The sequence below is a fragment of the Strongylocentrotus purpuratus genome, unplaced genomic scaffold (genome assembly GCF_000002235.5).
Source record: "Strongylocentrotus purpuratus isolate Spur 01 unplaced genomic scaffold, Spur_5.0 spur5_scaffold_21, whole genome shotgun sequence".
NCBI classification, from domain to species: domain Eukaryota; kingdom Metazoa; phylum Echinodermata; class Echinoidea; order Camarodonta; family Strongylocentrotidae; genus Strongylocentrotus; species Strongylocentrotus purpuratus.
In genome coordinates, this window is record NW_022145607.1 from 24908261 (window position 1) to 24936110 (window position 27850).

A 27850-nucleotide genomic window follows, 5' to 3' on the forward strand; every position below is an offset into this window, starting at 1 on the left:
CTTTTGAATGACGCACTCGGATTAGTCGAAATTTTCATTTTCAAGTGCAAGAGGAATTTCCATTGATCGGAAAGGTCGCCTTCTTGACCTCATGCGTTACCGGGAGATCGCAACCTTCGATTCCCGGCAAAAAAAAAAAAAAAAAAAAAAAAAAAAAAAAAAAATCGAAATGACATCCCTTCTTTTCTCTTTATTTGATATAAAGAACAGTACTGAAATGAGCCTGTCCCACTCTCAGTTTCTTTTCCGAGTGAGAGACAGAGACTGAGAAAGAGAGAACAAAAAAAAAAAAAAAAAAAAGAGGGGGAGGGGGTATACACGGAGAGGTGTATAGAGAAACCGGATGGTATATTTCAGCGAAAATTATTTGGAGAGCGATATCCAGAGCTCAAACAAGAATTAAAGACATCTGTTTAAAAGAATTGTAAGAGAACATATGTATTCTAATATATTGGTATATATACCAGCCCACGGAGCATATGGGAGTACATGTAAATTCCAACTCTAAAAAAAATTGGCATCAGAATCCATCTTCCACTCAATAAACACGGATGATACATGGACGAAACAACACATTAATAATAGAACAAAGTATTTCTTTTCAAAACCATTTCATAGCCATTTAATCAATTTATTCACAACTTCAATTTTTGGACATTTCAAATAGAAATACATCAGGGTCCCTCTAACACAAATCTTTGGCAATTAATCATGTGATTTATTTTTGTGATTCATAGTGATTAAAGCAATCAATCACATAAATAAATTGTATGATCAATTGCTAAGCTTTTTGATAACAGGGCGCAGCCGCAGATGTTTCCACCAATCGCTAAAATACTGATACCGTTGACAACACCTCATCGAACTTTGAAAATATGAAAGAAAGATTATTGAAAGAAGAAGAATTTTAGAGAATAAACTAATAAGTAGCTGATTTGATGGATTCACAAATATAAAATGTTGACCTTCAATTATTATTTGAACAATTATTTGAATCCGATTTCATGGTGTACATGTAGAGCAATAATATTCCATATTGTTTTCCTTCCTATAACATTGTGCGTGATTGAACTGTTACTGAATAAATGAAGGTATGATTTAATATTTAAATCGACTTCATATCATACTTTCCACATTACAAGACAATAGAATAATAATTTCTATTTTGTTTATATCATCATCTTTCTATGAACATACATACATGTATAAAATGGGAATAAGATACAGTAATGGAGCTTTAAAACACAATGATCTATTTTATTTTCAAGCATTATGATGTTGCATAACAATTTCAATTATTTACGAAAACATAAGATAATTCAGAATAACATTCCAGTTCAGACACTTCAAATCATCAAGCCTCTTTAATATCTAGATAAAATAAGCTTTCCTCTTCCTTTAACAAAACATGTAAACTAAGCAGAGCTTGGAATATCTTATAGAGTTGTAAGTTTCATTAAAAGATAAAGCATCGATTTGGATGGTTGCATTTGATTATTACTATTGGAACATTGCTCACCATGCATCCATCGTGCATATAGACACTGGTCCAAGAGAGAGAGAGAGAGAGAGAGAGGAATAAGATACATTAGACTATCTCATGGTCCCATTTTACAAAACTTGTTGTAAGCGACAAATGACAGTCATTGTTATAAGCTACTGAAATCCTTGCTTCTGATTGGTTATCAGCAGATTTGTCACTGAAATAAGGCTTCGTGAAATGGGTCCCCGATATTAGTTACACTCCTGCTAGTCTAAAAACTATAAAGTGGATATATAATAGCGATATTGACTGGCTTATTGTATCAGGTAGTAGGACCCTAAATTACCCTTGATATTATTATTCAGTCTAACCACAGTGTCCTTTTCTACAACTCTATATAGTATCATACCCCACTCAGGGCCAGTCAGTATATAAATATTAACTGAATTATATATTCATAATAAAGGGCATTTAACAATTCATAGTTGCGTGGGTGAATTACCCATCTTACTTACTACATGCTAACGTAGTATTATATTTATTTAAGCTACTTTGAATAGGCAAGGAATATAAGTACATGAAATAAAACAAACTGACTTCTAACTTATATGGAATAGCATAATAATACAAAGATTGCAAAACAAACCTATTGCTCAAGAAGTACCTCTTAGAAAATACATGTACATCAAATACTACAAAAATATGATAGGGTTATTAGAATATCTAGATTGTGAAACATTTCAACAATATTTTAGTGTATACAGTCTGCAAGATATCATGGCAACTTTAAAAATAATAATCAATATGGCATACATTAAAGTAGGAAGTGATATAACACAACATTCAAGAAATAGTTGGCACTACAGTTATCATGAGTTTTAATATGCCATATAAGTAAACAGATAATTGAAGGAGAAGTGTTCCACTATGATATAAACTTATGTAGGATTTTACCCTTGACTAAATAAAAAAAAATAACCAAGTGCAAAAAGTTATTAATTTGAAGATAATACACTATCTTCTACCACTATATTATAGCTGAATTTCAAATAGAGCTTGATTAACAACATACAGCATTTATTTAATTGATGGTGAAATTGATTATATGGATACTGTACATGTTAAATTGTATCTGAAATGAGATGAAATTGAATTATTAATTATTAATTTTGAACTTACTTTGTCAACTATGATCTTTATTGTGCAAACAATTGATATGAAAAGGAACAATTTGAAATTTTGAATCAATCAATCAGTTTCCAGGGGCGAGAAAACAAGCACTTAAAATATATGTTTACAAGCAACTGAAAAACTTACGGCATATGATGAGAAGCAGGTTGTATGGTATGTGTCCAAAGTGAACAAGGCCAAAATCATATTTGTTACGCATTTGATTTATTGTAAATGTTAAGAAGGCTACAATGTAAATCAGTTTGCTGGTAAACGGACATGGTTATGGTTTCTACTTCATCAGAGTTCAGCTGATTATGGAATGTAATGGTTGACTACATAAGCATATGTATGTAAATGAATATTTGTAACATCTACGTGTATTTCATATATCACATATAAATAAGCCACTATAAACGTCATGGTTAGGAACTAATGGAATGTATGAATGTAAGAATGCAATAACAAAAAACTAAAGGAAAGGAGAAAAAACAACACAAAACAAAACCCTGATATATTATACAAATAGTGAATGGTCATGAGTGCAATGGTACAAGATTTTGCACGAGGTGAAAGATAAGAGACGCTATATTCAACGAGGCGCAGCCGAGTTGAATGGAGCGTCTCATCTTTCACCGAATGCAAAATATTGTTCCATTGCACGAATAAAGACCATTCACTATTTGTTTTATACAACACCTCGGACGTTAACAGGCTTAAAACAGTTTTCTTAGGCCTAAATCTCAGCGATTTTTGTTTGTTTTCAATTTATGAAATTGCTGATAGTGAGTGCGCACTATTAAGCAAGCAGCAAACCACGCACGTACCATGCGCCACGCGTACCAACCTTTATGTTATTGTTACGCGGAGTGCAATATCGTTTGATCCTTTCGCACCATTGCACTCTGACGTCACTTAGCTCACCATATACTTCGTACATCGTTAGTGACGTCAGAGTGCAATGGCGCGAAAGGATCAAACAAAATTGCACTCCGCGTCAATGATGCCGTTCGATGGTACTTTTAGCGCATGTCATGTGATCAAGAATTCACCAATGAGGTTGCAAGAATCTTCGTAGGCGTTGTATAAAAAGATATAAGATCTAAACTAAGATGTAGATTAAAATGTAATCATTTAGGTAAAGTTGTAGTCCATGATTGTTGTAAACATTAATAAAGAAAAAAAAATTTGTATTTTGTTCAGTGTACTCACACACATCAGAAAATTGACAAAGGTAGAAGCACGAGTCAACTCAAAACATCAAAATTACAGCAAACGTTCTCATAGATTTTAGAAACAAAAATTATTTATATATTTTCAGGAGTTTTTGGTAATTCCTTTATGTATTTAATAGAGCAGATGGAACTATTGAAAAGGTATTTTTGCCTTCTGCTGCAAACTCTTATGGATGCTCTTTTTAATAATACATCACGTAAATAATGTACTTGCTTCGCCCAGAAATCATCAAAGTCTTGTCGATCTTGTTAGTTAAACAAAGTATTGACATCAAGAAAGTTTGGGGCAATACATAGCAACAGAGAAAATCAGTGTCGATGACGGCACTTCTTTTTGTTCACGGGACCAAAGTTTTGTGAGACCCGGAAAACAGAGACTGATTTAGAACACTGAACTGGATATGAAGACACATCTCTATCAAGTCAATACTGTATAACATCCCTGACAAAAGAACAAGTTGCATTTCGAAAATTTGGACAATAACATTTACATCAATTGATAATATACTTACGAAACATGTGCGTGTTCTACAATTGGGTACTATCAATTCTGGAACAAGGATGGTCGAAGAGTAATCATTTCAGTTTTAATATGATGAAATACTAAAAGACAAACTATCCAAATAGCTCCACATGATTTGGCCAATAATGTGAAGCTTTTCAGTTTGTTTGGCTGGCTGCCTGGCAAAATGGTCTACTTTTCAGCATTTTGCAGCATCGACAATGATTTTTATTTCTTTAACACACTCCCACTTATAACTACAATGCTACAATCTTACACAAAAGCTCCCACACATCATCCCCTAGAACAAAACGTTTCACTAGAAAAATTCAATTTTTAAAATTCTTTGGTCTTATATTACAATATATTACAGAATGAGTATTTTAAAAAAAAAAATTAAACATTTTGTACATTAAAAAAAAGAATAAGATGTTGAATTATACATGATTGAAATTACTTGGCCAATGCGCATTACATAACTTAATAATACAGTAAGATCTACTTTAGTGATCATCATATAGAAAGACCACAGATTTTGTTTCCCTTGAAACATGTACTAAAGGAACCTGTACAGGAAGATCACTTTTCTTGTCTCCCTTGAGCGGTCTTTATATACAGGTTTCACTGTAGTATCATTGATATGTGTATGCACCAGTGATCCGTGTGTCCTTGACACTACTATATTCATAAAGATGTATAAAAAAGTATACTCCAGTGATTGAGTGTTGTCCAAGTTCTACCAGTTTACCTTCGACATTTGAATTTCAAATGATAGTCTAGCACCACATCTTCTTTGGCATCATACAGCAAACAAAGAATCAATTTGCATATTCATGACACAGAATCCATATTTTGGCAAGGCATTGATCTACATTTGCCACATTCAACCCAGGTGAGGTAAATAGGTACCTGGCAGGAATTAATTCTTTGAAATGCTAGAGCGTCGTAATGGCAGCACAGCTAAAGCCAGGGTTATAATCTCCAAGTTTGAAAGCACTTAGTGATTGTAATAAGCGCTATATAAAAACTGAGTATTATTATTATGTGCTATGCAGTCAAAGGACTTGATGATCTCAAACATTTGATAAAAATATGATACGTTGCAAAGGCTGATCCTATTCATGCATTTTCAAGAGTGTTTGCAGCTTCTGCCACCAAAATCAAAGACGTATCTATAAAGAATGCTCGATAAACTGCACATTCTCCCTTAGAGAGTTAATATTTTCTGTAAAGTATAAGGCAGATGATCATCTGACCTTTGATTGTAGGCTAGCATTGTCCCAGGCTGATGCTAAAGGTCAAAACTTAAAAAAAAAACCTGATGAAATATCAACAAAAAAAGGATAAAATGCACAATTTCCCTTACAGAGTTAACATTTTCGGTAAAGTATAAGGCAGACAATCATCCGACCTTTCATGGTAGGCTAACATGGATATTTTCCCCGGCTGATGTCAAAGGTCACGACTGGTCAAAGAGGTGAAGGGTCAACTTGACCTTGACCTCACCCGTTGATACCTCATGGAGTAAGAGGCTCTTGGTCATCGGTCCCCTTCCCTGGGTCTCTTTCAGGATGTCTGCTACTCTCACTTCGGTCCTTCCCAAGAAATCTGATGGAAGTGAGACAAAATGAAAGACCAATAAAAAATAACTAGATAAAGCTACTTACATGTATAATTTCCATTTTCAGGGGAGTGTTTCACAAAGACTGAGATCAACTTTAAGTTGGACTTAAATATGGCAAGACATTCCACTGTTTTCTCTCACCATTATGATCTTTAGATAATATTTTTTCCTTCAATTATGAATTATCAAAAAATGTAAATTCTGTAGATTTGTGATCATGATTTGTACGTCCCGTGAGAGACCAATGCCAGTAAAAGGTGAGAGCAAATAGTGGCATGAACAGCCTGCCATATTCAAATACAACTTAAAGTCGATCTTAGTCTTTGTGAAACACTCCCCTGGTGTGCTTCATTGTATTACTGACCTATACATGTACCTTCTATTTGCCTTGAGTGCCAATTGGACATTCGCTGGCATGCCACGAGTGCCGATTGGCACAAACATATGCTACCTAGGAAAAGGATTGCACTGCGCATTACAGGATGAGTAGCTTTGCTTAATAAAATAACATTTTATTCTTCATAATAAAATTGATTCTGCTAGCTAGGACTACAACAAATAGGTTAGCTAGTGCAAAATTTGACTATAAAGGATAGCAAATCAAACTTTATTTTATTCAGCTTAGGAAACTGTGACTTTTGACTTGTGCGATTTGTAGTTATGCAGATTAACTGTATATATTTATGATGTCAAGTTGCATTCATAAATCCATAATAGAATTCAACAATACTTGGTAATGCATGGGACATACCCACAATCTAAATACATGTAAATGATGAAGTTGCATTCACAATTTCATTATAGAATTCAATAACACTAGTAAATGATGCATAATCAACCAAATACAACTGGGGTTAAAGCCCCTCTGCACTAGTGAGACATGGAGGGATTGGACCTCCCTGCAAGGTCACTGACAGGTGGTTATCTCATCAAATCACCTTTCAATTAACATAAGGTAAAGGGCAACATGGGGGATCAACGATACCACTTAGGCATTGTTGGCTGTATAGAGGGCGCAAGTAGCTATAAGTATTGCAGTGGGGCTTTAAAGGGATCCGGTAACTTTGTCTCAGATTCTGAAACAAAATCCTGGATTTAGCTCATCCTGCAATGATAATTATGAACCCCATGAGATTTTATGATTCGAAATCGAAACCAAATTTTGCGTGCCAAACGGTTTTCATAACACTACAGTATTGGGGAAAACGAGTATGGTAAAACTGGTTACTCAAAGATTTTACTTTTTTGAGGCACTTCTTGATAATTTTGAAGCGCGATTTTTTTCAGGGCTTCAATATTAAACCATATTACATTCACTGATAACACGTAGGGCCGTGCATCTCAGATTTAACATTGTTAAATGATGCCTTTAATTTTTACCGTTGGGGGAGAAGAAGTCCCTATCATAGACGGTGATACAGAGCACGTCCTGCTCCAGATCTCTCACTATGAACTGCATGGAGGAATCCCAGATTGGGTTCAGGTTGTCAGGTACCACCTTGGTCTTGTGCTCCTGTGACCCCATGCTGACCTCACAGTAGGGGTCAGCGCGACCTGGACAGATGGGAGACATAAATGAAATAGGTACATTCAGCAAATATTAATAATAATAATACATTATAAGCGCATAATAAATATAAGTTTCTCTATAAGCTGTACAAGCATGAATGACGAAAAATATAATCACATAAAAGGAATCAACACAAATACAGTTTTTGAGTGGTGACATGCGTCAAGGAAAGGCATTTCCTGATTATCTTCTACAAGCAGCAAGCGGAAAATGAGCTTCATGAATGCATTAACCATCATAATATTTGAAAAGCGCTTTCAGACGGTATTCCGTATTAAGTGCTACATAAATCCAGAAATATGTAGCAATAGGACACCCACAATTCTAGATCTAAGGAATGAGAAATAGAATATTTTGTTTGTTGTTTGTTCTGTGTTTGTCAAAGCTTTTGTAATTCCTAAAATTGCTGAAATGTTGTGCATCATTGTACATTGTGCGTGAATGAATCCGATGTTCGTTCCTGTGGATGGTTTAAAGTGTTTAAACACAGGATAGCTACTGTCCTGTGACTGAATTGGACAGTTTCATGAATGTGAATACGGGATAATTACAAAGCTAAAGAAAGTACAAGACCCATGGATGTGTTATACCCGTGACTGAACTAAACTATTTCAAGCGTGTAAATGCGGGGTACGTTACGAAGGTAGAAAGTTACGGGAATCATAGATGTGTTCATACCTGTGACTGAATTGGACGGTTTTAAGTCGTATCCCTCTATGATGACCACCATGAGACGTCCTACACCTTTACTTCTCTGAGACCGAGCTGTAGGGGTAAGGATACATTCATACATGAGAACTTGCATTAAAATGTAAATTGTTATTTGCTAATGTTCTTAAAACAAACCCTTAAACATAAGATTGATTTCATTTCACGCAAAAATATTTCACTGCATTCTTTTACATAAAACGAATACCGGTATATCACGGTATCATTTGTGGAATATTTGAAACTGAAGTTGAATTGATATTAACAATGATCGTTTAGTAAATGGGAATTCTCAAGGAGTGTAATACTGGTGGAAATAGAAATAGAAATCAAATATACATGTATATTGTTTTTTAGATCTTATACAGTAAGCTACTTCACAATAGCAAATGACCCCTTAATATCCACAGATCTTTTACATGTGGAGGTGTCTCATTTTAGAATAGTCAATGCCAAAGGGATAGAGGTGCTACATGAATACCTTTTGTTTGCTCTCTGGAAAAGAATACTTCCACATATGTATCACAGAATGTACTGCCAGTGCATGAATGAATAATGATTACAATATGAGCATGTACAGGTATCCAGCAGTCTTTTTGATGAGTTTTACAGTTTTTATAAATGGGAATAAATCTTCCCATGCGCAGATAATGTACAATCTTATTGTACAAAATGTTTCATTGTTCCTCATCCATACAAAAGACAATCAACAGGGAAACACAATGACTTTGATCTTTTAAGCTCCCTTCAATCAAATAACTATTTCAGTTCCATTTTTATCTACCCACTTCTTGGACACATGAAAATCTCTCACCTCTTTGAAGTTTTTCTCTTTTCTTCTTCTCAGTTTCAATGTAGTGTTTGGAAGCCTTTTCTATCCTGTCCTTCCAGCGATTCCTGTACCGAGAAAAAAAAGCAATTATTTTACGCTGTTTGAAGATAGAGTCAAGTTGTGGTCATCCAGTTTCATTGTGAAATATTTAAGGTAAGTACGATAAAGCCCCCCCCCCCCCCCCTTCACCCAACAAACAAATGAACAAACACTATGGAAATGACTGAATACTAAACGTAAGGATTAAAAAAAAGAGGACATGTAGTCCCATGTACAGTACCTGTCGTTGTTACTCTCTGATCTCAGAGCATAGACCTTGTCTATGTGATTGATGTGAAAGATAAAGTCATCTGCTGCTGCATCACTGGGAATCTTCAGCTCCACTTCATTCAAGAATAGAGGCTGTAAAGAGATAGAAGAAGAAACTAAATTGGGTGTCCATGTTGGTGGTGAGCCCTGCCAATGGGCACTGACCGGGCAAGGTATTTCCTATCATTATGTTTCCATTCCAGGGGGGTGTTTCACAAAGATCCTAAGTTGAATTTATCTCTAAGTTGGACTTAACAATTATGGAAAGCCATTAGCATCCTTGAAAAAGTTATTTTAAAAGGCATAAAATGTTTATTCAAATCATTCTTATTTTCTATTATCATGGGAGATTTCATGTTCTTGATGTGGAATTTATGAAACTTAAGAGTTAAGCTCGACTTAAAATCTTTGTGAAACACCCCGTCTCCCTCTCCCTTTCCCTGTCCCGTCTCACTCTCCCTGTCCCCGTCTCCCTCTCCCCTGTCCCTCTCCTTTTCCCTGTCCCTGTCCCTTTCCCTGTCCCTGTCCCTGTCCTGTCCCTCTTCCTGTCCCTCTCCTTTTCCCTCTCCTTTTCACTCTCCCTGTCCCTCTCCCTGTCCCTGTCCCTGTCCCCTGTCCCTCGTCCCCTGTCCCCTGTCCCTCTCCCCTGTCCCTCTCCTTTCCCTGTCCCTCTCCTTTCCCTGTCCCCCTGCCCCCCTGTCCCTCTCCCTGTCCCTCTCCTTTCCCTGTCCCTGTCCCCCTCTCCCCTGTCCCTCTCCTTTTCCCTGTCCCTCTCCTTTTCCCTGTCCCTGTCCCTTTCCCTCTCCTGTCCCTGTCCCTGTCGCTCTCCTTGTCCTTGTCCCTGTCCTGTCACTCTCCCTGTCCCTGTCCCTGTCCCTTTCCCTGTCCCTGTCCCTGTCCCTGTCCCTGTCCCCTGTCCCTCTCCCCTGTCCCTCTCCTTTTCCCTGTCCCTCTCCTTTCCCTGCCCCCCTGTCCCTCTCCCTGTCCCTCTCCTTTTCCCTGTCCCTCTCCTTTCCCTGCCCCCCTGTCCCTCTCCCTGTCCCTCTCCTTTCCCTGTCCCTGTCCCCCTCTCCCCTGTCCCTCTCCTTTTCCCTGTCCCTCTCCTTTTCCCTGTCCCTGTCCCTTTCCCTCTCCTGTCCCTGTCCCTGTCGCTCTCCTTGTCCTTGTCCCTGTCCTGTCACTCTCCCTGTCCCTGTCCCTGTCCCTGTCCCTTTCCCTGTCCCTGTCCCTGTCCCTGTCCCTCTCCCCTGTCCCTCTCCTTTCCCTGTCCCTCTCCCTGTCCCTCTCACTGTCCCTCTCCCTCTCCTTTCCCTGTCCCTCTCCCTTTCCCTCTCCTTTTCCCTGTCCCTGTCCCTTTCCCTTTCCCTGTCCCTCTCCTTTCCCTGTCCCTCTCCCTCTCCCCTGTCCCTCTCCCTGTCCCACTCCCTGTCCCTGTCCCTCTCCCCTGTCCCTGTCCCTGTCCCTCTCCTTTTCCCTGTCCCTCTCCCTGTCCCTCTCCCTGTCCCTCTCCTTTCCCTGTCCCTCTCCCTGTCCCTCTCCCTGTCCCTCTCCCCTGTCCCTCTCCCCTGTCCCTCTCCTTTTCCCTGTCCCTGTCCCTGTCCCTCTCCTTTTCCCTGTCCCTCTCCCTGTCCCTCTCCCTGTCCCTGTCCTTCTCCTTTTCCCTGTCCCTGTCCCTGTCCCTCTCCCCTGTCCCTCTCCTTTTCCCTGTCCCTGTCCCTGTCCCTCTCCTTTTCCCTGTCCCTGTCCCTCTCCTTTTCCCTGTCCCCTGTCCCTCTCCCCTGTCCCTCTCCCTGTCCCTCTACTTTTCCCTCTACTTTTCCCTGTCCCTCTACTTTTCCCTGTCCCTCTCCCCTGTCCCTCTCCCTGTCCCTCTCCCTGTCCCTTTCCCTGTCCCTCTCCTTTCCCTGTCCCTGTCCCTGTCCCTGTCCCTCTCCTTTTCCCTGTCCCTGTCCCTCTCCTTTTCCCTCTCCCCTGTCCCTGTCCTTCTCCTTTTCCCTGTCCCTGTCCCTGTCCCTGTCCCTGTCCCTGTCCCTGTCCCTGTCCCTTTCCCTGTCCCTCTCCCTGTCCCTCTCCCTGTCCCTCTCCCCTGTCCCTCTCCCCTGTCCCTCTCCTTTTCCCTGTCCCTGTCCCTGTCCCTCTCCTTTTCCCTGTCCCTCTCCCCTGTCCCTCTCCTTTCCCTGTCCCTCTCCCTCTCCCTGTCCTTCTCCTTTTCCCTGTCCCTCTCCCTGTCCCTCTCCCTCTCCCCTGTCCCTCTCCTTTCCCTCTCCCCTGTCCCTCTCCCCTGTCCCTCTCCTTTTCCCTGTCCCTGTCCCTGTCCCTCTCCTTTTCCCTGTCCCTCTCCCCTGTCCCTCTCCTTTCCCTGTCCCTCTCCCTCTCCCTGTCCTTCTCCTTTTCCCTGTCCCTGTCCCTGTCCCTCTCCCCTGTCCCTCTCCTTTCCCTGTCCCTCTCCCTGTCCCTCTCCTTTTCCCTCTCCCTGTCCCTGTCCCTCTGCTTTTCCCTGTCCCTCTCCCCTGTCCCTCTCCCTGTCCCTCTCCTTTTCCCTGTCCCTGTCCCTGTCCCTGTCCCTGTCCCTCTCCCTCTCCCTCTCCCTGTCCCTCTCCTTTTCCCTGTCCCTGTCCCTCTCCCCTGTCCTCTCCTTTCCCTGTCCCCGTCTCCCTGTCCCGTCTCCCTGTCCCGTCTCCCTGTCCCGTCTCCCTGTCCCCTGTCCCGTCTCCCTGTCCCTCTCCCCTGTCCCTCTCCCCTGTCCCCCTCCCTGTCCCCCTCCCTGTCCCTCTCCCTGTCCCTGTCCCTGTCCCTCTCCCCTGTCCCCCTCTCCCCTCTCCCTGTCCCTCTCCTTTCCCTCTCCTTTCCCTGTCCCTGTCCCTCTCCCCTGTCCCTCTCCCTGTCCCTCTCCCTGTCCCTCTCCTTTTCCCTGTCCCTGTCCCTCTCCCCTGTCCCTCTCCTTTTCCCTGTCCCTCTCCTTTTCCCTGTCCCTGTCCCTCTCCCCTGTCCCTCTCCTTTTCCCTGTCCCTCTCCCTGTCCCTCTCCCTCTCCCCTGTCCCTCTCCTTTTCCCTGTCCCTGTCCCTGTCCCTCTCCCTGTCCCTCTCCTTTCCCTGTCCCTCTCCCTGTCCCTGTCCCTGTCCCTGTCCCTGTCCCTCTCCTTTTCCCTGTCCCTGTCCCTCTCCCCTGTCCCTCTCCTTTTCCCTGTCCCTCTCCTTTTCCCTGTCCCTGTCCCTGACCTTTTCCCAGTCCCTCTCCCCTGTCCCTCTCCCCTGTCCCTCTCCTTTTCCCTGTCCCTGTCCCTGTCCCTGTCCCTCTCCCTGTCCCTCTCCCTGTCCCTCTCCCCTGTCCCTTTCCTTTTCCCTGTCCCTGTCCCTCTCCCTGTCCCTCTCCCTCTCCCCTGTCCCTCTCCTTTTCCCTGTCCCTGTCCCTGTCCCTCTCCCTGTCCCTCTCCTTTCCCTGTCCCTGTCCCTGTCCCTGTCCCTCTCCCCTGTCCCTCTCCTTTTCCCTGTCCCTGTCCCTCTCCTTTCCCTGTCCCCCTCTCCCCTGTCCCTCTCCTTTTCCCTGTCCCTGTCCCTGTCCCTGTCCCTCTCCCTGTCCCTCTCCCTGTCCCTCTCCCCTGTCCCTTTCCTTTTCCCTGTCCCTGTCCCTCTCCCTGTCCCTCTCCCTCTCCCCTGTCCCTCTCCTTTTCCCTGTCCCTGTCCCTGTCCCTCTCCCTGTCCCTCTCCTTTCCCTGTCCCTGTCCCTGTCCCTGTCCCTGTCCCTCTCCCCTGTCCCTCTCCTTTTCCCTGTCCCTGTCCCTCTCCTTTCCCTGTCCCCCTCTCCCCTGTCCCTCTCCTTTTCCCTGTCCCTGTCCCTGTCCCTGTCCCTCTCCCTGTCCCTGTCCCTCTCCCTGTCCCTCTCCCCTGTCCCTTTCCTTTTCCCTGTCCCTGTCCCTCTCCCTGTCCCTCTCCCTCTCCCCTGTCCCTCTCCTTTTCCCTGTCCCTGTCCCTGTCCCTCTCCCTGTCCCTCTCCTTTCCCTGTCCCTGTCCCTGTCCCTGTCCCTGTCCCTCTCCCCTGTCCCTCTCCTTTTCCCTGTCCCTGTCCCTCTCCTTTCCCTGTCCCCCTCTCCCCTGTCCCTCTCCTTTCCCTGTCCCCCTCTCCCCTGTCCCTCTCCCTGTCCCTCTCCTTTCCCTGCCCCTCTCTCCCCTGTCCCGTCTCCCTGTCCCGTCTCCCTCTCCCCTGTCCCTCTCCCTGTCCCTGTCCCCCTGTCCCCTCTCCCTGTCCCTCTCCTGTCCCCCTCTCCCCTGTCCCCCTCTCCCCTGTCCCTCTCCCTGTCCCTGTCCCCCTCTCCCCTGCCCCCCTCCCCATGTCCCTCTCCCTGTCCCTCTCCTTTCCCTGCCCCTCTCTCCCCTGTCCCGTCTCCCTGTCCCCTGTCCCGTCTCCCTGTCCCCTGTCCCTCTCTCCTGTCCCTCTCCCCTGTCCCTGTCCCCTGTCCCCTCCCTGTACCTGTCCCCCTCTCCTCTGTCCCTCTCCCCTGTCCCTCTCCCTGTCCCCCTGTCCATCTCCTGTCCCCCTCTCCCCTGTCCCCCTCTCCCCTGTCCCTGTCCCTCTCCCTGTCCCTGTCCCCCTCTCCCCTGTCCCTCTCCCTGTCCCTCTCCCCTGTCCCTCTCCTGTCCCTGTCCCCCTCTCCCCTGTCCCTCTCCTTTCCCTGTCCCCCTCTTCCCTGTCCCTGTCCCCTGTCCCCTCCCTGTCCCTGTCCCCCTCTCCTCTGTCCCTCTCCCCTGTCCCTCTCCTTGTCCCTGTCCCCCTGTCCCTGTCCCCTGTCCCCTCCCTGTCCCTGTCCCCCTCTCCTCTGTCCCTCTCCCCTGTCCCTCTCCCTGTCCCTGTCCCCCTGTCCATCTCCTGTCCCCCTCTCCCCTGTCCCCCTCTCCCTGTCCCTCTCCCTGTCCCTCTCCTTTCCCTCCTCTCCCTGTCCCTGTCCCCCTGTCCCCTCTCCCTGTCCATCTCCTGTCCCCCTCTCCCCTGTCCCCCTCTCCCCTGTCCCTCTCCCTGTCCCTGTCCCCTGTCCCTCTCCCTGTCCCTCTCCCTGTCCCTCTCCTTTCCCTGTCCCTGTCCCTGTCCCTCTCCCCTGTCCCTGTCCCTCTCCTGTCCCTGTCCCTGCCCCCCTCTCCCCTGTCCCTCTCCTTTCCCTGTCCCCCTCTTCCCTGTCCCTCTCCCTCACCCTCTCCACATTTTATATTCAATGATATGCTTGTTATTCAATACGATCATGAAGGAGGTGAATAAAAAGGTTTTTCAGACTTACATGCTTGTACATCTTGTATTCCATGACGTTCTTGTTATCAGTTGTTGTGAAAGGCATAGGTAGACCAGACTTGATGGGTTGAGTGAAGAGAAGGAAGTCATTGAAGAGAAAGACAAACAGCTCCTTGTTACTCTTTGCCTGCACGAAGAGAGAGAGGAAGTGTGTGTGAGAGAGAGAGAGGAGGGAAAGAGAGAGAGAAAGTGCGTGTGAAAGAGAAGGAGAGAGAGAGAGAGAGAGAGAGAGAGAGAGATGAAGAGAGGGGGAGAGAGAGGGGACAAATAAAGAAAAGAGAAGAAAATATAAACAGAAACAGAGCAAGACATATATGCATGGAGAGGGAGCAAGATAAAGTTAACACAGAAACAGACGGTGAAAAATAGTAGAGAAAACAAAAAGGAAAGTAAATGTGATAATTAAAAACAATAGAAAAAAGGGACATGAATATTATTCCTTAAATGATTTCAAACTGTAGATTCAATGTTCCGTTAAATTTATCTCTACATGTATGAACATTATAATTAAGTTAACCGCTTTGATTTTGGGCTTCTCATAGTTGCCCAATTTAAATAGTATATCAGAGGTTGCCAATTATATCTACAAAATGAACTAAATTGGTTATATTACCTTATTGAGTTTCCCTGAGTGGAGATATTTCCTTGGGCCTAGGCAGTTAGTGAGTGAGTTGAAAATCAGTTCCTGGAAAGATGCAAATAGAAACATACAAGTGAATTAATCAAATATCAATCAACTAAACAATCCATTAACTTATAATTTATCAATCACCCATCATATATATATATATATCGGAACCATACCACAGGTGTCAGACATCCTCCCCTTTTTCATCATGCTCAGGTTTAATTTCCGATAGGCCTCAGTAGCAATTTCTTCTCCATTTATTCTACTCCTGTACAACTTTGTTTTTATCTCTTACGAGCATGATCATGATGCTAAAACGTGAAGCTGGTATGATGGAGCTAGAAAAAAAAAATGCTTTTAACCTGTTGACTACTGCATTGCCAAAGTTCCATAGGCTTAATACAGAGACCACCCGGTTCTCATAGGCACGGGTTAAGAATGGACAAAAGATTCACTTCATGCATATGTTTTGAAGCAAGTGCTTGTGCTTGTGGATTCAAGCAAAAGGCATGCACAAGCAATTGCTACTTTTTATGCATACGGCCCATGATCTATACAGCTACTTATTTTGCAAACGGCCCACGATGTAGCCTATCTTACCTCTGCTAGTCCAGTGCAGTCTACGTGATTCTGCAGCCATTCCAGTCTGTCTGAGTTCTCCTTCTCTCTAACTCCCTCATTGACCTGTTGACATAACTCCTCTGCTTTCTCACATGCCGTCTTGATGTTGGCGTAGTCGGCATGCATTTCTGGTGTGTATTTCAAAATCTTGATGGGAAAGAAGAATAAACTGGTATTGGTATTGGATACTGACGACCAGTTGGTACTTGTTACTGGTTACTTGTACAGGGTTAGAACGTGTGAAAAAGAAACCCATCCCTTTAATCAAAGATTTAGAAGAGAAGCAACTCAAACAGGAATGATTCTGGCAGAGCACTGCTATATATTCATTGCATAAAATTCTTCCACAGATGTTTTCATCTTTCTTGTGCAAAAGATCTCATACCAACGTTAACATGGACACCTTCATATTCTTGGCCCAATTTTAATGGAATGACCCAGATACATGATAAATAAATGATATAAACTCTCACCTTCTGCGTAAGAAGCGGATATCTTGTAATACGCTGCATGGGTTTGATCAGGTAACTGCTCACTGGCATACCTTTAGTCCGGGTGTCCGTGGCTAGTTTCTAAAAGATATGAAAACATCAAGAAAGCGTAAAACCAAGCCAGGCCAATAAAAGGAGGACTCATTCTAAATATCCAATAATTATCATATGCTACCCATAAAATTTTTTGGAGAAACTGGCAGGTTTTGTAAAGGATCTTGTCTCACTTTAGCATTGCACAAAAAAATAAACAAATGATAAAAGAAAAACGTTAAGGACAGAAAGGAACGTCACTTTTATTTCACAATAGTGCTCAAACATGAAATATGTGAAGTAGGAATATATGTGGTATCATTTGAAAGGGTAATAGATTTTCAAAAGATTATATACACAGCATTCTATACTATAAAAGTCATGGGTAAAGGAGTGTAGGGATTTTAAAAGTAAGCATTGATTTTTTATTTCATCAAATGTCCAATCAAGCGAAAAACCCTTTTTATCCCAGTAAAGGCCTCTTTCAGATATGGCTACGTTTTTAATCATAAAATGAATGAAAACACGTTAAAAGAATGAGGAGACGTTGCGGCGGGTTACCACGGCATATCTAAACAAGCCTTGTAACTCACTGAATTTAGGTAACTTTCTGAAGTTTTCTTGACTTATGTACACAAATAATCTACCATTTTTTATGGACATGTATGTTTATCTTGCTTTTGTTTGCGTAAAATAAACTGAAATGAGTAAAAATGAACTGAACTAAACCGACTGACTTTTTGGGTAATCACTCTTACCTTGACATGCTCTTTGAAGTCTGGGTCACTTTCAATCTTCTTTGAAAGCATGCTGGATGCACTCAGCTGACAGCTGCAGAAACGGATGTAGGGTGTCATGCGAGGGAGCTGCAGACAAATTGTTTGAAAAGAAAGAAAATAATAAGATTAAGATTCAGATTTTAATAGAAATGAAAATTGGCCTGAACTGGCATAATACCTCACAGTCACATCGACTCCAAGTCGACTGACCTTTGCCAATGGGGAAATGTAATGTTGTTTTTTTTAATTTATCGGGTAGAAAATTCTTTTTTTGAGAAAAATGAAACCAAGATCATAAATTTTGGTTACGGCATTTTGACTCTAGAGATACTTTCAGGAAGCAATGTTTTTTAGGTTAAATTTGCTACTTTTGCAGTCATAGTCACGCCCGAAGCAGCAAGATATTTGCACATGATGGCTTCCCATACAATCAGCTGTGTAAAAAAAATGCATGACTGCTCTCCCTTTAAAAACAAAGACAATATGAATGAAAGGGGGGGGGGGGGGCATTCATTTAGCAACTTTGTAATTCTATGGGAATCCATCAGGCAGGAAATTCTGTAATTATAATGATTTTCTAAGGGGATTGGTACCCTTTAAACATGTAAAGTTAATCAACTAAATAATCCATACCCATAAGTATGTGAACAATCTATTTGTCCCGAGTTTTGTTTCTTGAGAACATGACATATTAAAGCTTACATATAAAACCATTTAACAAAGGCCCTAATAAAACCAGTCCATAGTTCATTCTTGAGTTACAAAAACACACAAAACACAAAATTTACAAGGGGTATGCATACCCGACCCCCCCACTCAGTGTTATTTAGGGTACGCGTATGCTCGTTCCCTCTTTTTGAAATCACCCCCTATCTGAGGACTGCCAACATTTCTGAACCCCCCTTTCGCGGGCTTTTCGCGGGCTTTTCCTGCCTTGGAGACCCCCCTAAATCAGGAAAAATGCTCAATGTACCTCCCTAAATTCGGAATAATTTCTCAGGAGTCCAAATAGATGAGAGAAAAAAAGAAAAAACACCCCCTTTTTAAAGAAATCTCCGGGGGAAAAGTCAAATACACCCCTTTTTTTTACAATTCTCGGGCCGGACTTTGTCGCACGAAAAGTACCCCTTTACCGGACATTTTGGCAACACGCATGCGGTCATTTCGAAACCTGAGTGGGGGGGCTGGGTATGCATAATTCAGTTGTCAACTGTATACCCGTATGTATAAAGTATACTACTGACCTGTTCACACAAGATATCTCCTATCATATGGACGGGTTGGTTCTCACCACTCATCTTCTTCCTCACCCTAAGAGCTCTAAAAACAGAGAGAGAATAACTTATTGAGTTAAAACACACAAACTTGTGTAAACTAGATATTACAGAAACACAGTGGACAGGGTACAGATTTACTATAATTCACCTTTGACCTTATCAAATAAATCTACACCTGCCCTTTGTAAAGGGGAAGTTCACACCGATTATTAACTCTTTTAATATGAGCAGAAAAAAGAGAGAAACAAATATGAAAATGTTTGAGTAATATCTGATTTGCCATAATTATATTTAGGGTGGATGTATGACTGAAAAATGTCTTTTAGGGAAAATAGACATTTCTGACTTTTTTCAGTACAGAGCAAATGAGAGAGGACCTCGCAGGATACATCACAGAGTTGCCAATTTGTGTTTTGATAGATCACAACTTTTTTATAATTAATTGGATTTTACTCATAACTTTTACAGCCCTGTTCCTCTCATTTTTCTGTTTCTATTAAAACCAACTTAATATCAGGGTGGGATTCCCCTTTTTATTATCAAGCATATATGAAGTAAATTAAAAAAAAATGAATCTTGTTTAATGACTTTTAACTTCAAACCCAGACGATTGAACATTTACATTTTGTCCCCTGTTGCAACATTCATCATGCTCCTAACAGTTTTGAAGGCTTAAAAGAACTTGACGATAACACAGTGGATTTGGCTTTCATGCAGCCTTCCTGTATGACTGTTCTACAGAATTTAACAATTGAATGAATGTCCAAAAGGCTCTTGGTATCTCCTCTTAATAGTACATATACGATACATGGATGGCAAATGTATACAAATCTTTAAAATGGTATTTGACTTTAATAGGGATGAAGTGATTACAAAAAGGGAATGAAAAAAAATGTTGTAACAAGACATTGAAGAAAAGAGAGACAGAAAAATACATTAATAACGATACAAATTTGAATAAAATCACAAAGAGAGAGCGAGAGAAGGGGAGGAGAGAGAGTGGAAGAGAGAGAGAGAGAGAGAGAGGGAGGAAGATCATTAGGGAGGTAAAGAGTGACAGAGAGACAGAGACAGAGGAACAGTGAGTGACATACTTGAGTAGTTTTGTATTGCACTGAATGAGTTCCTTCCAATTGACAAAGACGGCAGCCATCTCCTGAGGGGTCATTATCTGAGACTCTAACATGGGTTTCTGGAACACCTGAAGTCAAACAAAAATAGAAACAATAGGGGTGAGTACTATTGATCAAGAGGTCATTGGTTGTACAGGTGGAGTGGAAATGGGGGAGGAGCAATGGTGGATGAGGAGGGGGTCATAACCGTATGTACACAATACAATACATGATAATAATTGTAGCTGCACACATATTTTTACAAATAAAAACTGTTCTTACATTGCCTATCATGCAAAAAATTGATAACCCACAGGCAAAAGTGATAATGCAAAACTGAGATGTGGTAAAGTGTATCTCTAGCTGGCACACACTGGGAAATTGCACTGTTGGGCAGTGCTAATCTACTGTACCGTAATTTCATTCAAAGCAAATGGCAGTCCCCAAATTTGTGCGATTTCTTGGAATTTTTATCAGCATTTTGTTCATTTCTCAACTTCATATTCATAATACTGACCCGCTTTATAAAAAAAAAATTCATGTCTTGGAGCTAATTCACAATGAGCAGGATTATGACATCAACAAGTCTCACTCATTATCTGATTGTCACTTAACCTACTTGTATTGCACATTTAAAAATGCACTCGGGAGCATGAATTTTTAAAATATTTTCCGTTTTGACATATATTATATATATATTCATATTTGGGAAAAATCTCACTTCTCAACTATTAAAAAAACAATATGCAGTTTTAGTGAGATTCTGATGAAAAATCAATCTTTGAATATATCACAAATTTGCCTGTGCGAGCTAGTCCCACCATTGATGATAATGTTAATGACCTACCTCAACTGCCAGCTGCATGTCATCTACGTAGGCCTGTTCTGTTTGAATCAATTCATGTATTCTGCTCTGTCGATGTTTCTCCATCTCGCTCATACTCTCCAGCAGATGCACATCATGGGTCCCTGTACGCACAAACATGAATAATTCAAAGTAGGGTGATGTACATGTAAAGCTGAACTGATAAACTTTCCACCCTAGTGTATACTGATTATTACCCAGCACCATCTCATGGTCAACTTGCTAACAGTGCGTGATCCAATACCTAATACCCACTTCACAGAAAGAGGACTACATGTAGATGCGAGAATTAACCAACAGCGAGTTACAGGACCATACCACTACAGCTGACATGAGATGGCGCTAGAGAGGATTTATGCTACACACCCAATGAAAAGAGTTTTTAGTAGAACTATATTTATTCATCCTCCCAAATGATATTTTTAATTAGTCACAGTGAAATATTTATGATTGAAATTTTATTTAAAAAATATCCATTTGGCAAACACTGTTACAGGTTAAATTTCTAATGTAAATAGAAAAGGCATATTGTCTGTATCAAGTACAGGAACGAAATACAAATGCTGTATTTTCCCCCTTCCAATTCATTCAAAACAAAAACACAAAGATTCTTACCTGTTTTCTTTATAATGTAAACAGAAAAGGCATATCATCTTTTTACAGTACATACATGTACTAAACTAAAAGTGCTGCATAAAATGTATTAATATGATTTTTGGGGAACATTATGAATTTGGTTTTCGGCATAACCAGAACAATGTGAATGCAAAGAGAATCTAACAAAATACAGTAAGATATGGGCATAAAAAGTGGCACGGTTGTTATACCATCAACTATACATGTACACATTTATTACATACATGTATACCTCCATCTCTCCATCTCTCTCCCACTCTCCCCATCTCTTTCCTTCTCCCCCTCTCTTCTGTCCCTCTCATTCTAATTGGTTCAGTTTATACGCCCTCTCCTTCTTTCCATTCCCACCTTCTCTTCTTTTCCTACACATACCCTTGTTACCGATGACATAAATAAACACTGATTTGAAACATGCAGCTAGCCTTTCTAAACTAATAATCATAGGAATATTGTAGTCTCATTGCCTCTCATCTAGACATCTAGATTCTTTCCAGGTTCGGTTGGGTTCTAGTACAACATATATATATACTTTTTTTTTTTTTTTTTTTTTTTTTTTTTTTTTGGGGGGGGGGGGAGACTTGAGAAAACTTGGGAGGGCATGAGCCCCCGAGCATTCCTCTTCCTATCTAGAACCACTTCTGAAACACTTCTGAACTGCTACCCCTGCTAGAACCTATCAAATATATTTAACAGTCATGACAGTCTTCTCTTTGGACAATTGTGGAAAATTTGAATTCAGGCCATTGTGTAGGAGCAGGAGAACACTAAATATCCTCTTCTTTTTGTTTGTTTTTTGCAAGCAAGTTTCCTTCTTGTACGTTAGAGTCTAGATGCTTACTAAATCGAGGTGACTCACAGCACATGTACACTATAAAAAGGAGTGAACATCGGTTTGGCGATTTACAGCTTGTTGATTGGGCAACTACATTTTGACACTCTACAGAATCCTAGATTAAAACTTTGGTTGCTTTCTTCATCTTTTTGCACAGTTGCTCATTTGCCACAAGAACTTTTTTGCACAAAACAAGAGGCACCAGTTGATGGAAGAACTGCTTTGTGCTACACAATGAATTTGATCCATTACAACCCTTTTAACAACGGTAATGCACTGGAAACGGTTTAACAATCTTGAAGCTTTTGAATTATCTGCCCCATGATAAATACAACAACATGGTACAGGAATATTATTTGTGAGGCATACAAAGAGTTGAATTCGTATGGATATTAAAAACCCCAAACTACTAACAACCAACAGCAACTAATACTACGACTACTACAACTTCAAACAACTCCATATATGCACTGGAATGAAATATCACAGCCAATTTATTTCGGTCGATTTCATTGATTTTAATCAATACTTTAACACATGATGGCTGAATTTATACATGCACACATTAGCAGGAGAGAAGGATATATATAATATATTGATATAATGTAATATTCATATTTTGCATGCAATTCATAATAACCTATATATGGCTTGTAGAATACACTTCCACAATCTTGGATCCACAGATGTTCCGGCAGCACCTTATTACATTTTCAACACACAGTTCACTTAAGTCACCATTTTGTTCCTTTTGAAAACAAGATATTTTTGTGCTTTTACATAATCTTGATAATGATAAAAAGTATTTAAGTTTGTATTCTAATTGAGTAAATATGTCAGATTCATCAGTGCACAAGAGATGTACCATATTTTTTGATGAAAAAAAGCAATGCTAGAAGTTCTCTGTTTGTCCTCTAGGTATAATTATTGTGCGTTTAATGCCATATACTGTGCTGTGCTTCTGTAAATATTTACTGTCCCAGAATCTCATTACAATTTGTAAATCAGAGCCTACTTGCTTAAATTTCAGTCATTGAGATGCGCCAAATGTTTCATCCCTCATGAATTATTTGTGGATCAAAAAAGAAAGAAAAAAAAAGCTAACTTTGGAATCACACATGGTATCAAAATCAATTTGTCCGGGTTCCAATGTTTCTATTTTCTTTACATCTTGAATTAGATATAAACATGTATATACAAGAAGTTTATAATCAAGTGCAGTATTCTTAATGTCTTCAAGTTACAGGATCGTTCCCTCTTTAATACGTAAGTGCAAAGTGCTCATTTCAGAATCAGTAAATTTCAAAAACTACTTTATATGTTCATACAACACTTAAGTGTACATATCACTGTACATACCAACATGCATGTACAGAATAATTCAAATCTTAATCACAAATCAGAAATTTGAATTCTAGGGCAACAACATTCTACTGTTTGCTGAAATGGTATGATCAGTTATATCTCATAAAAGGTGAGCTCTGCAAAATATGAAACAACCTATCCTAATTATCAGATATTATATCAGAAGTTTGGTCACAACAGGAAGTTAAATTACTTAAAGATCTCAATCAAGTTGAACAATTTATGTTTACAGTAATTTCTTTCTTCTACAGGTGCAATTAATCAATATATTTTGGTATACAAAAAATCTATATAAATTTATACAGGAGGAAAATAACACTTCCTCAAAAATAGTGTAAAGTACCAATATAAAAACATTTTAAAAAGGTAATATAGGGAACATAAACAGGGGATGATTATAGCTGCTACTTTCTACATTCTACATGGCAGTACAAAAATTACTGTTTTCTAAACAGGATCTCTTTAAAAAACAAAAAAATGTAATCAAGTACATGCAGAGGTTCCTTAAGAGTAATTATATTTCATCAATTTCATCGAAGCTGCTTGATGCTTTCACCAGTTGCTCTACTCCCATGTGGTTTCTACTTGTAAGTACTAAAAATGGATCTATCTTTAAATGACTCGCTAATCTAAAGATTGATATGCCTCAAATATTATAAAGTTATCTCTTCAATCATTCTGTCCAATTCTTATCATATCTATTTCTACAACTACAACTAAATGTCTGTAAATAAAGGAAAAAGGTACTCACAATAAACTATCCATTTGATATATTCTTAAAGTACATATATTGTATTATCTATCTACTCATTCTATACATGAAATGTCTAAAAATTCATACCACAGAATTTCTCATTAAACTGTGGCAAACAAAATATGTTCTCCATTTTGTTTTCAAGTACTAGTATGGCAGGAATTTTACTCATAGGCTGCTGCAAGGGCTATGTTTATGAATGGCAGTATCTGCCTTCTTGTGGGTATTCAACAATATTTATAAATCTATACTAGACTGAACATTATGGAATGGAATGTTCTCTCTCGTGAGTCATACTAGCAGATCAGTTGAAGTGTTTAAAATAATCTTAAAATTTATCTATCTATCTAATTTGGCATACCATTACTTTCTTCTAGGGTTCTATATCTTACTTCTGTTCCATTGTTTATAATGCAGATGCTTTTATGCGATCTCTTTTTTCGTTTTTCATTTAACAAGTGCATCTTGGGCATTTGATTTCAAGTAGATTCGGCGCCTTACAAATCTCATATATTATGATCAACATTATCCTATATTGCATTTACTACTGTACTTCAATGTCATTGTCATATACTGGGTGCATTTAATCATGGCATGATAACATTTTAAAAATCTAAGAATCAAATAAAAACTTATTCAAATTTAAGAATGGATAGGGTACATGTGTACTTTTGGTGTTTATGGTAAGTGAAATGATGATTAGAAAATATCTACAACCCTATAACAAAAAATATTTTATATACACCCAGTACTGTTTGTACATAAATCTGTACAAAAATGTACAACCTCCAAATATGTATAGCTGTAGAGTCAATATATCAATCAATAAATCAATCAAAATAATACCTGCCTCAGCTACATAATACCAGTTTTCTTTGAATCAAACCAATACCCATTTTTTGACACACACATAAAAGATTGCACTCTCTTAAAAAAAAATAGGGTACTCTGTGATCGTTAAATGTAAATGTAGCTCTCTCTCATAATGATACATGTATTCCTATTCTGAAAAGTTATCTCTTGATATAGATGTAGAATGTAGCTTTCTAAATTGAAACGGAAGGGCGATTCCCTAGTAAATGATGACACCATCAATATTCTACAGGTGCACCTATCGTATCTCTAAATTGAGAGCACTTTTGTATCACAATTTACTGTTTTGAAATCTGTAGAATACCGTCAGCAATATTAATACATTGTGCGTTCAATCAATCAATCAATCTAACTGTGGTATTGTCTAATGCAAATAGTTGAATGTAAATTGCATAGAAGTTCTTTACAAATTTCAGTCCAAAAATATTTAGACTATGTCCTTGTTTCCCTTGGAAGCCCCTGTTGATAGATAATGATGGCTGGGCAGGGTTCTTATGGCAGAAAGTCATTTTTTGAAAACGTAGGGTTATAAGGGCAGTATAAATACGTCACGGCAGTATGCATAACGGTATAAGTGTCCATGGTGGAATTATAAAAAAAAAAATTCTTTATTTGTTTCACAACATTGGCTAACATTTGTTGTGATTTAATTATTGTGCAGTTGTATCAATTTTGTAAAAGCACAATACACATTGGGCAGAGTTCTATAGCAGAAAGTCATATGTGCAAATGTAGGGTTAAAAGGGCAGTATAAATACGTCTATGTGCCTACGGTGGAATTAGAAACCTTCTTTTCCTATTTGTTTCACAACATTGGCTCTTTCGTGTTGTTCAACAATCTGTGGTGTATCTATTCACTAGATGATATACTCTAAGACAAAGCAATACAAATTTATCTTTTCATTCATTAACTATGCTATAAAGCAATGATGGTGGCTTCTTGTGATCTAACACTAAACGCTCTAGCATATCATGTACCCATCTACACCTGGGCAGAGAGTGGCAAATGTGGATTAACTGTCCTTTTCCAACAGACTATATAACATCTACACCTCCTAGTACCCTACCATGTCATACTATGAAGTACACTGGGTTATATAATCCAAATCAAATAAAAAACAAAAATGCATAAAAAATAATAAAATCAAAGACACACTTTAGATAATGGAAGAGCATCAGTACTGGCCATGATAAACATTGTACATATACATGTACTAGGTCTGTACTTCAGGTTTATCAATTTGGAATGGGGTGAAATACCAAAGTAATGACCCCAAAACAAAAACATAACAAAAACAAAGCAAACAAACAATGTACCTTAAACAAATACCTGTACTGCATCATCAAAGATATTTGATATCTCTAATAATTCATAATAATCAAATAAATTTATATTTTGAGGACAATTTTACAGATGTAATCATTTTTCATATAAATGTAGCTAGCAGCAATTACTGTTAATAGTCACTTTCATTGGAAGACAAAAGAATGTTACCAAAATGTGTGTATGCTTTTTAAACCCCTCAAAAAAAGTTTGGAAAATCAAGTTTGATCAATTATATCTCCTTTGTCATGCGATAATTATCGCTCTATTTAGTATTATTAGAAAGTATGCTTGTTCCTCTTTAAAATGATACCATATTTGTTATGATTTTGCAGCTATGGAATGAGCAGTACATCAGAATAAGGGACAGGGTCAAAAGTGAAAAGTTGCAAAATGCACTGGTAAGCACTGGTATTGTTATGCAGCGCACTACACAGCATCCCTACACTCTTCAAGAAGAAATGCATAGCCGAACAAAAGCAGTGCATTTTGCAACTTCTCACTTTTGACCTTGCCCCATATTTTGATGCAATGCAATTTCCATGACTGAATGAAAAATCTTTACAAATGGGGTATCATTTAAAGAGGAATAAACACACTTTCTAATGATACTAAGTATAGTGATGATTATGCCATAACAAGGGAAATATAATCAATCAAACTGAGAGTGTCCCAACTTTTTTAAAGGGGTTTAGTTGCAAATTTGTGAGGATGACCATTTGTCTATTTTTCCTTCAAGGAATTTCTCTAGTGGTCAAGGGTCAAGTTTAATACTACTTGCCATATTAGTTGATCCCCAAAGCTAAGTATATTCACAACTATTCTGATTGGTACATGTAAATATAAGTACAAATCTCTGTGTTACCGTATATATGAGTTAATTCCAAACAGACAAACTATGTGAATTACATGTAGTAAGTGCTGGTGATATAGGTTTTCAAATGCTTATCCAATATCTGCATGTTTTGCAATCTTAGTTAACAAATAATATTCTTCAGTGTACTAGCACATCAACAGATTCATTAAACTTTTCAACAATTCAAAGTCTTTGTTTTTTCATTAAATTATTTCAGTAATTACTGAATGGAATGGTAAATTAAAAAGAAATCAATATATTACTTTATTTCACTTTACAAATTTCTCAAATGACGAAATATTTGTGATAATTTCTTTCAAGTATACAATTAAAATAGATGAAACACTCTACCTACCTCACAAGCTAGATACAAAATCATTAAATACCAATAATTTTTCAGTTCTATTATTTTTTGTATAAAAACCAATATATCACCTGATTAAAAGACACACTACTACAAACACTGCTAACCCCAAATTCAAGCTCAGAGGAAATACTCTTAAGCACAGCTAAAAGTTGTAAAAATCATGAAAAATGCCCTATTTTCACCATTTATGCGACTCCAAAGACTACATTAGCACTGACCAAACAATGTTAGCACTCAACAACGGCAGTAAAAGGGGAATACATCTGAAAAATGTTAATACTTTACAACTCTTGCACTTTTTGTCAAATAACAATATGTGTACAAAT

The 27850-nt window shown here is 39.7% G+C and overlaps 1 protein-coding gene across 1 annotated transcript in view; it reads right to left on the reverse strand.

Annotated features, from left to right (window-relative positions):
* Nucleotides 1–5411: 5411 nt before the first annotated feature.
* LOC590293 (intersectin-1) overlaps nt 5412–27850 on the reverse strand; it is a 65021-nt gene continuing 42582 nt past the window's right edge. The window contains exons 31-43 of the mRNA XM_030994262.1: nt 20500–20621; nt 19635–19741; nt 18508–18583; nt 17243–17350; nt 16434–16532; nt 15940–16107; nt 15325–15396; nt 14701–14838; nt 9405–9526; nt 9107–9189; nt 8263–8349; nt 7395–7568; nt 5412–5998 (exon numbers count right to left, since the gene is read on the reverse strand). Coding sequence (XP_030850122.1) covers nt 5850–5998; nt 7395–7568; nt 8263–8349; nt 9107–9189; nt 9405–9526; nt 14701–14838; nt 15325–15396; nt 15940–16107; nt 16434–16532; nt 17243–17350; nt 18508–18583; nt 19635–19741; nt 20500–20621 — 1505 coding nt within the window. The 3' untranslated portion in view covers nt 5412–5849. The remainder of the gene's footprint in view (nt 5999–7394; nt 7569–8262; nt 8350–9106; nt 9190–9404; nt 9527–14700; nt 14839–15324; nt 15397–15939; nt 16108–16433; nt 16533–17242; nt 17351–18507; nt 18584–19634; nt 19742–20499; nt 20622–27850) is intronic.